The following is a 13,958-nucleotide window of genomic DNA, read 5'->3' as shown; positions in this document are numbered from 1 at the left end:
GGAGCATCTCTGGGGGACCTTTCGGCGTCAACATTTTGGGTTGGAGAGTACTTAACTTCTGATGAGCAAGCGGCTAACGAACGTCCACCCGTCCTCACTCAATCCAGTCTTCTGGCTTCGGGCCCCGCACGCGAGGGACACCAGCAAAAGGAACAAGCCCTATCCCAGCCAGAACCCTCCTCCCAGTTCAGTCGTCCGTGAAATCACCTCGTCATCCTTCCGCGCTCTCTTCAGACCCCGTTGACAACGGAGGGTGTCAGTTCCATAGAAGGTCTCAACCCAGGTTCTAAAATAAGACGCAATCAACTGAGAAAAACCTCTCTGCCTACCCAGTGCCCATCCCTCTTACATACGCCAAAATTTGGCGCCGAGATCGCCCCAAATCTTCAGACTAGAAGAACCTAAAAAGCCCAACAGTTAGCTCAGCGGTGGGACCAAAGGTGTGTGTGTGTGTGTGCGCGCGCGCAGTGTGTGTGGGGGGTTTGGGGATTTGTCTGGAGGTCACGTTTGCGCCGCAAGACTCAGGTTTTAACTTAGTATGTTTGTTTGGGATGTCTGGAGGCGATGACTGTTCGCTGGAGGAGACAGAAGGCACGGCCACTTCCTTGCCTGGGCACCTGCACCCGCACAGCTGGACAGCAGGAGTCTAGCCCTAAAGGGGAATATGGCGTACCAGCCCCGAAAGCCACGGACTTTCCAAGGCAGTTCCTTTATTTAATAACCTCAATAACCAAGGGAAGGGAAAGCGCGAGTTTAAGAAGGAGTTCATCTTCAAAGCTTCCCCCCCCCCCCCCCCTCGCCTCTTCTCCCACCGGGCTTTGTTTTACTCGCCCCTCCAGTGTCCCGCAGGCCTGGGAGAGCGGTTTCCAAGGAAAAAGAAATCTTTGAAGTCTTCCAAAATGAGAGAGGAGGGATCGGCGAGAGCTCAGGCGCAGTCGGGTCCACAGGAGTCTCAAATGAGTGAACAAAGAGATACATTGGGGGCCAGGGATAGGGATGCCCCAGCTGGCGGGCTGGTGGGAGTGCAGGGTGCCGGAGTGCCGAGACGCGGCATCCAAGGCTCTCACTTCTCCTCCTTCGGTGAGGCTGGCCCTGACACTCGAGAGGCGAGCGCAGCGGGCAGCCCCTGCCATGGTCAGGGCCGGGGCATCAGCGCCTGGTCGTGCCAGCGCCCGGGCTCTGGCTCCTGCAACCCCGCAGTCTCGCGCACATTCCCACCGCGGTGGCCTCCACCAGCCGGGCTACACCTGCTGCACGAGGCGCTGCCGCTGGGAGGTCTTGCGCAGGAGCCTCCTGTAGTCGTAGGGATTGGTTGCGGGCCCATTTTCCTCCAGCCCCTGGTTCTCCTCCGCCCAGCACCTGCAGTGAGACCCAGGGCCCGAAAGTCAGCGGCGCCAGAGCGCAGCGCAGCCCCGCCCATCCCGTTAGGCGGTTCTATTCCCCCCCCCCCCCCCCCCGCCCCCCGCAACTACAGGCATTTAAGAAGGGCACATTCAAAACATCAGGAGAAAGGCCAAACGCAGCTGCATAATTTTCTCAGCGGATTTTCAATTTTCCCCAAGCAGGCGGGGGGTGGGGGGTGGGGGTGGGGGGAGGGTGACTGTGTTTGGATGACAGCTAAGTAAGGTGTCAGAAGGTGCAGTTGAGACAGGCAAGTTTCCTTTGGTTTGAAGTAACTCACAACCAATAAATAAATATTATAGTACCTTAATTTTTAACCCATTTTATTCAAACAGGAAAATTCAAAGTGCCTAAATAGACAACCATCATTTCTCATCTTAAAGCCACTCAAATGTTTCTCTCCAACACTCCTTCCAAATCTGATCAACCAGTTAGCTGTGGGTCCTGTCAGCTCTCTCAGTGAGGCTGTTGGGCCACCTTTCCCGAAGGTAGAGTTGGGAAACCCCACCCACTTTACCTCTAGATTCTACAACTTGCCTGGAGAAGAAGGGTGCTCCCTATGCAGCCACATAGGTGCATTCATTTACTTATGTGGCACCTACTAAGTATTAGCCATTAGTGTAGGCTAAAGGTGAACAAAAGCCCCCATTCTCATGGAGTTTAATCTAGTGTGGGAGAGGGCTATAGACAACCTTAATATGCCAGGTGGTGGCAGGTGCTATGTAGACAAGGCAGGCTAATGAGGAAAAACTGATGGTGTGTGTGTATGTGTGTGTGTGTGTGTGTGTGTGTGTGTGTGTGTGTGTGTGTATACACAAGGTTACCTTGTTTATCTTTGTTAGATCTTTACTTTCTCTCTAGAGTCAAGCTCTTTGGTGATAGAGATTACATCACATGCACACTGTGTCCACCTCTTCCTCGAGCACCCGGCACAGGGCTTTGCACGGGGAGGCAATACAGGGTAGTGGTGAAAAGCATGGACTTTCAACTCAAAAAGGCCTGTGTTCAAATTCTGGCCCCCTCACTTTTTATCTAGGTGACTTTGCAGTCATTAAACTTTTGAGACTTAGCCTTGTCATCTATATAACGGGGCAATGAGAGTGACTGCCTCACAAGGTTGCCATAAGGATGAAGTCAGTGCCTGGCACAATGGCCAGCCCGAAGGAAGCATTCAGCCAACACTAGCTTGTAGAATCCTCATTCTGGTGAATTCTAACTTCACATTCACAGGCACCGCTGGAACACCAGCAGAAGCTCAGGGATATGATATTTTTCCAGCAGATGTGTATCTGTGGTTGGGGGAAGGGGGAGAATATACTAGAGAGGAGACAGGCTGGGTTGTTAAAATGGGAAGCAGGTAAGTCAGTGACAAACCTTGGGTTTTAATTCACTGACTCAATGTGGAACCTGGGGCAAGTCATTTAATCTTGCTGGGCACTCCGTAGTCTCCTATGTAGGACCCCGTGATTAGACTAGAGCATCTCTAAGTTCTGGCAATATGTTACAGTTCTTGATCTCAAGATGGAAGAAAGACATTTTGTTTGGAGACAAGGGTCAGAAATCAAGAAGATTCTGGAAAAGCAAATAAAGATGAAAAAGGCCACCATCTCCGGAGCCTCTCCCCTGTTGAGTGCTTCACATACATAATTTCACTTAACCTCTATGACAACGTGATGAGGCAGTTTTTAGTGAATCCTTTCCCAGATGTGGAAACAAGCTTAGAGAGGTCTGGTAATGCGAGCAAGGTCACTTGTCTACCAAGTGGCAGAATCAGGATCCAAATCTAAGACTCTCTGACTCTAAAGCACCAGGTCGCACTGCAAAAGAGACGGTGAGGGGTCCGAGTGCCCTGGGCTGACAGGACGTTCGCTCAGGATTTTGGCAAAACAGCTTTTCGTTGCCTGTCCTTATTCTGGTTTCTCTCTCACATACAATGTTTGCATTTTACTATGTGCCTTCACTTTCAAAACTTCACAAAGAATTTTTTCGGGGGAAAACATTTGCAAAGTAGTAAGTGAGCAAAAATGGTTTGAGATACTTAATGTCAAGCAAAGTTAATGGCAAACTGAGAAATCAAATCCAAAATATATACTTGTATGTGAATCTTTCTTCCGGATACTTTTTGGTCTGACGTTGCGGATTCTGAGAACATATACAGCATAACTGAGAAACCAGTAAGTGTTTAAAATTCCATTGGTTAGAACTTAAACACAGATTTTGACTTGTTGCTTGTTGCTTGTAATTAGTATGGCCATGTAATTTATCATCCGAAGTGAGGCACTTTTATTTTTTATTTACTTTTTTAAATGTTTACTTATTTTGAGAGAGAGAGAGAGAGAGTAAGAGAGAACGAGGAGAGGCAGAGAGAGAGAGAGGGGGAGAGAGAGAATCCCAAGCAGACTCCCTGTTGTTAGCACAGAGCCTATTATGGGGCTTGATCCCATGAACCGTGAGATCATTGACCTAAGCTGACATCAATAGCCAGCTGCTCAACCGACTGAGCCACCCAGGGGCTCCCAAAGTGAGGTACTTTTAAAAGGGGTCTGCCATTGGGGCACCTGGGTGGCTCAGCCGGTTGAGCGTCTGACTCTTGATTTTGCTTCAGGTCATGATGAGATTGAGTCCCACGTTGGGCTCCATGTTGGGTGTGGCGCCTGCTTAAGATTCTCTCTCTCCCTCTCCCTCTGCCCCTCCCCTGCTTATGTTCTCTCTCTCCCTCTCAAAAATTAATAAAATAAAATAAAGTAAAAGGGAGTGCTACTAACAGTGACACCAAGAAAACAGGTATAAAACTGGGTTGTCTGAATACCTGACCATAATCCTTACGAGTTTACTTTAAGATAACATATCAATCTTTTTTTAAACATATCAATCTTAAGAGGCAGCATTCAGTGAGAATATTTTGTTATAGTCCAAAGACAGAATGGCAGTGCTTTATAAATGGAACTGTGAGTAAAATAGGGAACATGCTGTACCTTAGTAGGTAGCGTATTACCTTTCATCAGCATTAAAACATCGATGCTGGTGTTCTCTCTCTTGTCTTCGTTCTCTTAAGCTAGGGTTATGTTCCTTTGGTCCAGAACGACTAGGCAAAAATTCCTTATAATAGAAATCTTCCAAATCTAATAATTTCCCCTGACTGTAAATGAACACATAAACACATCATAGCTTCAGTCTACTTTTCTACTCAAACTTATAGGATATTGTTCTCTTCTTTTATTTAGTATAATTTAGGAGTAACAATTCATGTCAATAGAAACAAGAGAAGTCTTGAAATGCACAAAGACAGTATATACCATAAATTAAAAAAGAAAAAAAAAACCCTCGTCTCTCACCTTTAAGAGTGCATTTTCCTGGTTTAATCTCATTCAACTTGGTACAAAATTAGTAGTTACTAGACAGGAGTGATTACAAAGTTCCAGTTTGGCCAGTCTAGGAGAGAGTTCATAACCGGCCCTTGGGCCACCCTGAGAAAACCTTACCTTTATGTACCAACACATAGCATTTTCCAATTTTCTCAGGCATCAGTTAAGTACATGGATGTACACAATGTTTCATGACCTTACCTTACTTCCTTCACAGGTAACCTTCTGTCCTTTCCTTACCATTGGCCTTTAGTGGGTTAATTTCTGGGCTAAATTTTAATTCCTACACATGACATACACACAGAGGTGTGTCCGTGACCATTTTAATTCCTGGATTTACTCACATTAGTTCTGTGATGCTCAGTACCTGTGGTCTGATGGGACTTCATATGAGGTAAACAGATATAGGTCTAGAAAACTACCAAGTGTTACAGTGTTTCTGGGGAAAAGTGTTTTTCAAGTTACAGATACCAATTTACAAATGAGCTTTCAGAATGCCACCGATACATAAGTCAGGAGTTCAGTGTCCACTCATCTTAGTAGAAGAACCCTCAGTTGTTATTAGCACACTCTGGAAGTCAGTTAATTGAAATAGTGTTATAATGTTAAATTAGTAAAGTATTGGTGGGCTGAAATGTTATAGGAAATGGGGACTAGTGTGAATCTAAGTTGTCACACCTGCAGGTGACACAAACCTTATTTCCTGACAAATCCATAAACATTACAAGGAATGAGATTTAGCATGTGTTGAAGAACAGAAAGAAAAGGGGTTTGGGGAAAGAAAGTTCACGGACATGGGTGTGTTCCAATTTCCTGATCAAAACCAAGAAATGGACCAAGAAAAGCAAATTCTGAATTGGGACAGTACAATTCATTCACAAACTATTTGAGTTCTTAATGTATGCCTCATACTGTGCTAGCTCAACATATTTCCAATAGGTGAGATCTTCTAAATTATATATAAACCACATATTCATCATATAAATGTATGAGAGCATGCTACTTTCCAAATCTACACATATGAATAGGTGATTTTTAAAAAAATAGATGATTTTCAGTCATAATTTGAACACATGGATTTATATTTTGGTTTGATAAGATGGCACTGAAATCTAGAAGTAATAATTACCTATCTTTCCTTGGTCTTCGTTTTTCTTCTTGGATTGACTTCTAAAAGGAATAGAAAAAAGTTAAAAATCAGTATATTATGATTAATGTAATGTAACCGATATAATTACTATATTAATATATAAATACATTTGTTCTTATAAAGCCAATTTGGAAATAAGCAAATGGACACAATGTTTTAAAAATCTAATGAGATATAATTCACTCAAATTTTATTAATTATGTATTTGTGATTATGTTTTTACCAGATTGCAAATAATCTTAGCGTTCCATGCCGAAAAGAGCTTAGCACACAGTGACCAGTATACACAAGATTACCTAAGGTCCATCTACCTATAAATGGGAAAAATTATGTCAGAATTCCTGGAAAACACATCTCTCCATCACAAATGCGCTGTGATTTAGGCAAGCTGATTAGGTGGCTTTGACATCTTGCTTATACGTCATCTTTGTCTGCTGGCAAAGCAGGTGGGTGGACAGTGAAGGCAGGTGCAATAGTCCACATAAGAATGGAAGTGTAACTTACTAAGAGCCCATTTAGGGTATGAAAGTACCAGACTAGAGGATACATATGTTCATTTGCAAAATGTTTTCACGGTTGAGAATTTATGTATCAAGGCAGAAATTAGAATATGTAGGTCTAGATTTAATTAGATACCTTTTAATCAATACTTCAATCTGAACACTAACAAAATGGTATCTTACATACAAAGCAATATCATCTTTTATATTGTAACACTAGTAATGCGTTTCACTGTCAGCTGCCTCAAGATATTTGAGCTCACCTATTACATGTTGCAAGAGCATATATGTCTTCTAGGCTGAGAGAACAAACAGGACACTCACCTTGAACAAGCTGAAGATACTGTAAGTGTGGAAACCTTAATGCAGATATCAAGTTGGCTGGCACCATAATAAAAATGGCAAGATAATAAAAATGGCAGCTGATAATTGTTTGTAAATATTGAGGGTTTTCTCCAGTATTTTTTAGGCACATTCATTTTTTCTCATGATTTAGCATTTGTAATACACTAAAATGTTGGATAAATCAAACAGTTCATGTTTCACTTATTCTTACTGGTTGGTATTTCAGTGGGTGGATGAGGTAGAAGGAATGCTTAAATGCATCAAGTCTGGGAGTGGACCATTCAAGAAGTAACCATGTTAAGGGGCAGGACATCAATTACATTCATGCCCTCCTTCCCATTTCCTATTACATTCCTGATCCAATGCCTTGGGCTGGGAGGTGCATACAAATAATTACATTACCACCATAGATACAATGGACCCCAGCAGTCTAGTCAATGATCCCTGGAACCCAGGTAGTATTTGTTGTGGTTGTTGTTGTTTTAATATGACAGAGGTCCTTTCTCCTTGATCTGTTATCTGAAAAAAAATGTCTCTTGTTCTCAGTAACAATTTTCTATAATCCAAAGTTATGCTTAAATGATTGGCAATATGTTGAGTGACAGAGGTTCCCTTTATACCACCACAAATCAAATAATGTTCTGCCCTTGAATTCGCAAGCTGGTAAGGACCATTTTTTATTCTGGACCAGCATTTCCCTCTGGGAAATGGTGTATATAATTTGGTTCCCAGTTACAGGAATTCTTAGAAGAGGAAATACAGTCCGGTCTTCTGCTTTATTTCACTCTTGCCTGTGCTAGAATATTCCAATGAAATATAATTCATTAATATATTTTCCCCAAAATTATTTAAGGTGGTTTATCATGGAAGCAATTACACAACCAAGGTGATAAAGTAGAAGTTGTAAATGAGGAACAAAGAGGTCAAGAGTGTGTTAGGATGGGGCCTTACATTTGTCTTAGTGTCCTGGCAGCTGGTGCCAAAAGGGAGGCACGAAACTGTACCCTCAAGGGAGAGGACTGAATACTAATTTTACCACCTGGGACTTTATATTAGTGGCGTTTATTGCTAAGACAAACAATGTTTTCAATTATAGTTTTTTTTAAATTTATTTGTATTTACTTATTTCGAGAGAGACAGAGACAGCGCGAGCAGGGGAGGGGCCGAGAGACAGGGAGAGAGAGAGAATCCCAAGCAGGCTCCATACTGTCAGTGTAGAACCCGATGTAGGGCTCGAGCCCATGAAACCATGAGCTGAAACCAAGAGTCAGATGCTTAACGACTGAACCACCCAGGCACCCCTCAATTGTAGCTTTGAAATTATAAATCACTGACTTGAAATTTGAAATGAAAATAGAGAAGTTAAATATCCTGTCAGTTTCTTATAGAACTGAAGAAGAGAGAGAGAGAGAGAGAGAGAGAGAGAGAGAGAGAAGGAGATAAAGATGGTACAAGGAGAAGATATTCTGGGGAGGGTATTTCTTGAGGAGGACTTTGGAAGTCAGAGGTCTTTGCCCACTGGACTCTGAAGAACCTGTTTCTCAGTTAGCTACACGACAGCCCCTCCCCCCCCACCTGACGCAGAGAAATACATTTATGACAGAACTTTAAAATTCACATAGGTATATCACTCGGTGATCAAAAAGAATGAAATCTTGCCATTTGCAACATGGATGGAACTAGAGTGTATTATGCTAAGCGAAACAAGTCAGAGAAAAATAAATATCATATGATTTCACTCATATGTGGAATTTGAGAAAACAGAGGGACAAAGGGGAAATGAAGGAAAATAAGATAAAAAGAGGGAAGGAAGCAAATCATAAGAGACTTTTAAATATAGAGAACAAATTGAGGGTTGGTGGAGGGGAGGTGGGTAGGGGCTGGGCTAAATGAGTGATGGGCATTAAGGAGGGAACTTGCTGGGATGAGCACTGGGTATTGTGTGTAAGTGATGAATCATTGAATTCTACTCCTGAAATCATTATTACACTGTATGTTAACTAACTTGGACTTAAATAAAATTAAAAAATAAAAAATAAAAAAAGGAAGAAATAGAGTAAAATAAAATTCATATCTGCTACTTTCTGGTGGATACAATCTTGCATTCCCTTTGGAAAAACACTAACACTTTATTTACTTAGGGGGACTCACAAGGACGAAGAAAGTAGCCAAAACATAGAAGGAAAAAAAACCCCACACTGGAGCGGCCCAATTACCTACCCCTACTACCTACCTATCAGTTTCGGAAAGGTCCCGGAGAAAAGAGTAAAACCAGAAGGACCTTTGATGGGACTGTGTTTAGTTACTCATTTTGTGAGGGAACTGTTGGCCCCGAGTCACTTTTTGTGATGGCTGCACAGCTCTGCGCGCTGGAGCAGGCACCGTGGGCGGAAACAACAGGGCGTGTGTGCTTCGCCCAGGTCCTCCGGGCACGCTTCTTAGGCTCAGCTCATCCTGATTTTGGACACAAGGATAGCAACATCTGCTAGATATAAGAGATTAAGAGCATCAACTGTCAGAAGAGTGCTGGTGTTGATTTAAGGCAGAAAATGAAGCAGGGCCAGGAGAATGCAGAGAGATGGGGTGCTACCTCATAAATCTAAATAAATCCAAACGTTTTTGCTCCGTACATTGGCCTTGGGTCATCAAGAAAAGGTTTAACATGTGTAGTATAATAGAAATTTATTTCTATTTCTAAATTTCTAGATTTCTGAAATAGAAATAATTTTAGAAAGAGTTTCATGAATGCCATTTGAAATTACAGAAAGTGGGTTTTTTTTGAAACATAGATCTTTTCATGTGCACATTATGAATTCATGTTCCTTCTTCAATTCAAATGCTTACCTGAAGTTGTGTATAAATATAAATCTTCACTTGTTGCATACCTCATTCCCTACAGCAACATTCCCTGTGTCCTTGTGTATCTGTATGTGGTTTGGCTGTTTCTTACATGGTTGCGGGGGGGCGGGTTGGGTGAGGTGTAGCAGTTTTAGGGGGTTTCAATGCCATAAGCATTGCTTTCTTTTTCAGGAAGTGTACCCAAATCTTTGCTTCATTTTGTTCAACAGAAATGAGGAGCCTGGTTTGGATTTTAGGTCTTCTCTATTTTGGATGCAGTGGGTCATGCGACAGATAATAAAGAGTACAAGTCTTCAGCAAGTCTGGAGATTTATAGATGGCACAATCACTTCCTACACATCCATGGTGCTTTCCACCAGTAAGCCGCTCAGGTTGGCCAAGGGGAGCTTTCATTTGATATTCAGGGTCAGTCTAACTGCCTGAAAATTTAATATTAGGACAAATATTCTAATGAGTCTGAGGCACAGGAGTGTGTGGTCATGTTCCCAAATGACGGCTGCAATCAGCAAGAGTTTTCCATTGCTAGATGATAATCGTGCTTTCAGCAGCAACACGAAAATGAAGTTGGGTTTATTTGTTTTTTCACTGTCATCAGTTGGTCGCTGTACCCACAGGAAAGTAAAAATGCCAATAAAAAAGGCAATTTGTTCTAGTGAAACAATTGCAAACATTCTATGGAAATCCCGCTCCACAATGAAGTCGTCAGGATCAGTGTTCTGGTCTGAATCCTGAAGCGGCCACCACCTCAGGTACACTTCACAAAGCAAACAAAACATGCAGAGTTTCCCAGGCGTGTTTATTTTAGTCCTGAAAAGAATTCATCTGTAGGTCTGGGCTTTGCATAAAATGGCATTAGTCAAGATGATAACAGGATCATACTCAATGTATTTGTCTACAGGTGTCTGGTAGGATTCGCAGATGGCTATCTTCAGCACTCCGTGGTTATGGTCTCGGCACTACTCCTTGACCTCTTGGTTGCATTCAGTGCTCCTGTACTGGCAGGAGGCTGCGGCAGCAGGAGGAGTGGGCACCACCCCATCCATGTTCCCCTTGCCCGCCGCCACCCTTTCTGTGTTCTTGCCTGGCCATAGCCCACTCTGCCCACTGGTGCCCGTTTCCATGCAACTATAGCCCAGCTAAAATTATAGACAGTGTTTTGATGGTTCAAGGGCATGGGCCCTATCACAGCTACAGATCCCACTATGTGTAATGACCCAAATTTGGATAAGGGCCAGATAAATAGGAACGCATGGTGTGCTGTCATTTATACTAATCTCCTGGTTTTCCGTGTTTTATTTTTCACTGAAGCCACAGATTTCAAGACTCGTGGCTATAAACAGAATTCCAGTCACTAGTAATTTGAGATCTATCAAACCCTTTATATTCATTTAAAAAAAGAATAGTACAAAAGTGAAGTAAACTTCTTGAGGGCAGGGACTCATTTGTGAGGCTCAGAATCTGTTGCATGATTCTCACTGAAAGGGTGGTTGTTAGCAATGGACATTTCACCTTATCTCGAGCTCTTATAAATTCTCATATCGAGGATGGCGTCTGTCGTTGAAGCCCTCATGGTCAATTGTCATTTGAGATGTAGTTAATAAAGGTCACTGAGCATCATTTACCACTTATATTCAGGGTTAATAGGGAATGTCTAGTAATTTCTAATCTTGTTCTCTGCTCTTCTCTCTACTTAACTACATAAACAAATGTCAGGCTATCTACTTCCTTCTGGGGGAGGGCAGTGTAGAAAAAAATCTGTAATCAAGATTTTTATCAAGTAACAGCCCAATGCAGCTATCTGGAATTTTCACTTCCTTAATTTACTTCTAATTGTATCTTACTCAAATTTCATTGCATTCATTTGTGCCACGAATACTTATTGCATGCATACTATGTGGCAGGCTAAATGTAAGGGCAAACTCCTTGACCTCATGGAAACCACATCAGTCACTCTTTGGTGGGATACAGCATGGTGACAGGGAAGTATGGGCCACTTAGGAAGGACACAGGAAAAGCTCCTTTGGGATTTGGGAGTATTAGGAAGGCTTCCTGAAGAAAAAGACATGTGGACTGGGGACGTTTTGTCTCCAGAAAGTGAGAATAGAAAAAGAAGTGGGTTTTAGTCTGAGGACGGAGCATGTTCAGGGACAAATGCCTATGGACAACATGAAGAACAGGTACAGGCTAACAGGAGGGAATGGCTGTAGTGGAGAGTAAGGAGGGGTGAATGAGTATCAGGAGGTACAGGAAGGTAAAGGAAAGGTAAGCAAGGCCCTGATATTGCCCAGCCCCTCTATCACAGGACACTAGGAAGTGATTACAAGGTTTTCCATCAGAGGGGTGGCATGACCAGACGTTAATTTCAAGAACACAACTCTAGCTACCATGTGAAAGATGCATGAATGAGAAGGGGAGCAAAACAAGAGAACAGTAAGAGGAGGGATGCAGAAATATCAACTAGAAATGCTGGCCTGAGGAGGCTGTGGGCTGAGGATGTGGAGAAGAACAGAAATTCAAGAGATATGAGAGTAGATTCTTGGATATGCTAGATGAGAAAGGGGAGGAGTCAGGATAATATTCCGATTACTAGTTTATAAAAAGTCAGTCATTCATTCACAGAGACCATGTGCGGCACATTTATATTTATATGAAACGTTGAGAATAGGCAAATCTAACAGAGACATAAGGTAGATTAGTGGTTACTTGTGGCTGGAGGGTGTGGGTGGGGAATGACTGCTAATGGGCATGGGGTTTCTTTTTGGGGTGATGACGATGTTCTAAAATTGATTGTGGCAATGGTTGTACAACCCTGAATATAATGACAACCATTTAGTTGTCTATTTTAGATAAGTGAATTGTATGGCATGTGACATATCTCAATAAAGCTGTGTGTGTCTGTGTGTGCATGCACGCATGCACGTGCAGATGGACAGATGCCTATGTGCACCCATGTAGAGGATGTAAAACAAACATTAGCCAGTTTGACATTTGAGTGTGGAGCTAGAGAGAGAGATATAGCCAGAGATATACTCAGGAATCAGTAGTAACTGAGGTCATGAGATTGTCCAAAGGTAAAGAGAGGGGAAGAGAGCCCAAGATTGAACTCTAGGCAACACCAAGGTGGAGAGGAGCCTTCCAAAGACAATGGGGAGAAACCACCAGAGAGAAGAGAAGAGTAGGAGACTGTTTGACTTAGAAAGCAAGTGGGAGCTCCATCTTCTGCCCAGGAGCTGGGAAACTTAATTCCAATTGGTGGGAAACATTCTCTGGGTGCAGTGGGGGCACGGAGAACCAGTGCTCTCTCTCTGCGGCAGTGGGAGTGGAAGAGTGAATAAGTATTGCAGAAGGAAGGACCAGCAGGTGCAAAGGACTGAGGGGCATGAGAGAAAGGCACTCGCTGGCAGGGTTTTAGCAGTTACCTGTGGCTAGTGGACATGGGGAGCCTGGAGAGGGGGCTGAAGAGTAGTCCTGGGTCCAAGGAGGAGGTCCTCTACAGCATCTGGACTTTGCACTGAAGGAACTGCCAAGCTATTAGAGGGATCATCAAGGGAGGAGCGCAATCACAAGACGGTTTAGAGAAACATTCTGATAGGGGCTGAAGAAGCTGAGCTTGGAAGCCTGAAATATTCTAGGTGGGGGATAATGATGGTCTAACACAGAGTGCTGCCTGTGAGGTCAGAGGCAGGGCATGAATAGGAGTGAGCCTTGGTCGGTAGAAGCCATACTGTAGAGCAACAGATTGGATGTCAGGAATGAGAGAGAGTGAAAGATCCAGGATGACTCCCATGTTCTTGGTCTGGGTCACCAATGGATGATGGTGGCATTTGCAGAGAGCAGGAACAGGAGAGGAAGGGCAGACTGGCAGGGGTGGGACCGGTGAGGCCTCATGTTACAGGGAGTGAGCAGGAGTTGTGCAGTCAGAAGACCTCGGTGTAGCTAAAGACCCCAATAGCTATGGAGTGCCTACCTGGGTAGTCCCGCCAGTGAGATGGGGACACCACCTTAAGGGCTATTCATAGGATTAGATGTCACAGTGTATATGAACACCCCTCTCTCTAGTGCTAGAATTTAAAAGGTGCTCAAGTAAATGTCTCCTTCTTCCTCTTTTCCTTTCTTCTTCTTTCCCTAAAACTTGCCTTTTGACCCAAAGTCCCTCTCTGCAGAGCTCCTGTTCTGATGCACTTCTCTTTCTGGGTTGGTATTTACATCTCAGCTCAATTAACAGGCCAGCAGAGAAGACTACTGGAGGACAGGGGGTTTACAGGACTGTAGGAGAGGCCTGGACCATGTGCAAGAGGGGCTTTAGTGGCTGCAATGGCTCCCATCTGATGGTAAGAG

At 43.4% G+C, this 13,958-nt stretch overlaps 1 protein-coding gene and 1 pseudogene across 8 annotated transcripts in view; both read right to left on the bottom strand.

Moving 5' to 3' along the window:
- Positions 1 to 801: 801 nt before the first annotated feature.
- The window catches only part of MYO3A (myosin IIIA), a 241,940-nt gene continuing 228,783 nt past the window's right edge, over positions 802 to 13,958 (bottom strand). For 6 of the 8 annotated variants that reach the window (XM_042945148.1, XM_042945151.1, XM_042945153.1 and 3 more), the window contains 3 exons: positions 5,896 to 5,936; positions 4,397 to 4,540; positions 802 to 1,359 (listed from right to left, as the gene is read on the bottom strand). In XM_042945148.1, coding sequence (XP_042801082.1) covers positions 1,242 to 1,359; positions 4,397 to 4,540; positions 5,896 to 5,936 — 303 coding nt within the window. In that variant the 3' untranslated portion in view covers positions 802 to 1,241. Of the gene's footprint in view, positions 1,360 to 4,396; positions 4,541 to 5,895; positions 5,937 to 6,740; positions 6,776 to 13,958 lie in introns of those variants that run through there. The other 2 variants (XM_042945150.1, XM_042945152.1) reach the window with 2 other exon arrangements.
- LOC122223923 lies at positions 9,953 to 10,741 on the bottom strand (annotated as a pseudogene).

Source organism: Panthera leo, chromosome B4, assembly GCF_018350215.1.
Source record: "Panthera leo isolate Ple1 chromosome B4, P.leo_Ple1_pat1.1, whole genome shotgun sequence".
Taxonomy (NCBI): Eukaryota; Metazoa; Chordata; class Mammalia; order Carnivora; family Felidae; genus Panthera; species Panthera leo.
The sequence above is the reverse complement of the archived record's forward strand: the minus strand, read 5'-3'. Positions and strand labels throughout refer to the sequence as shown.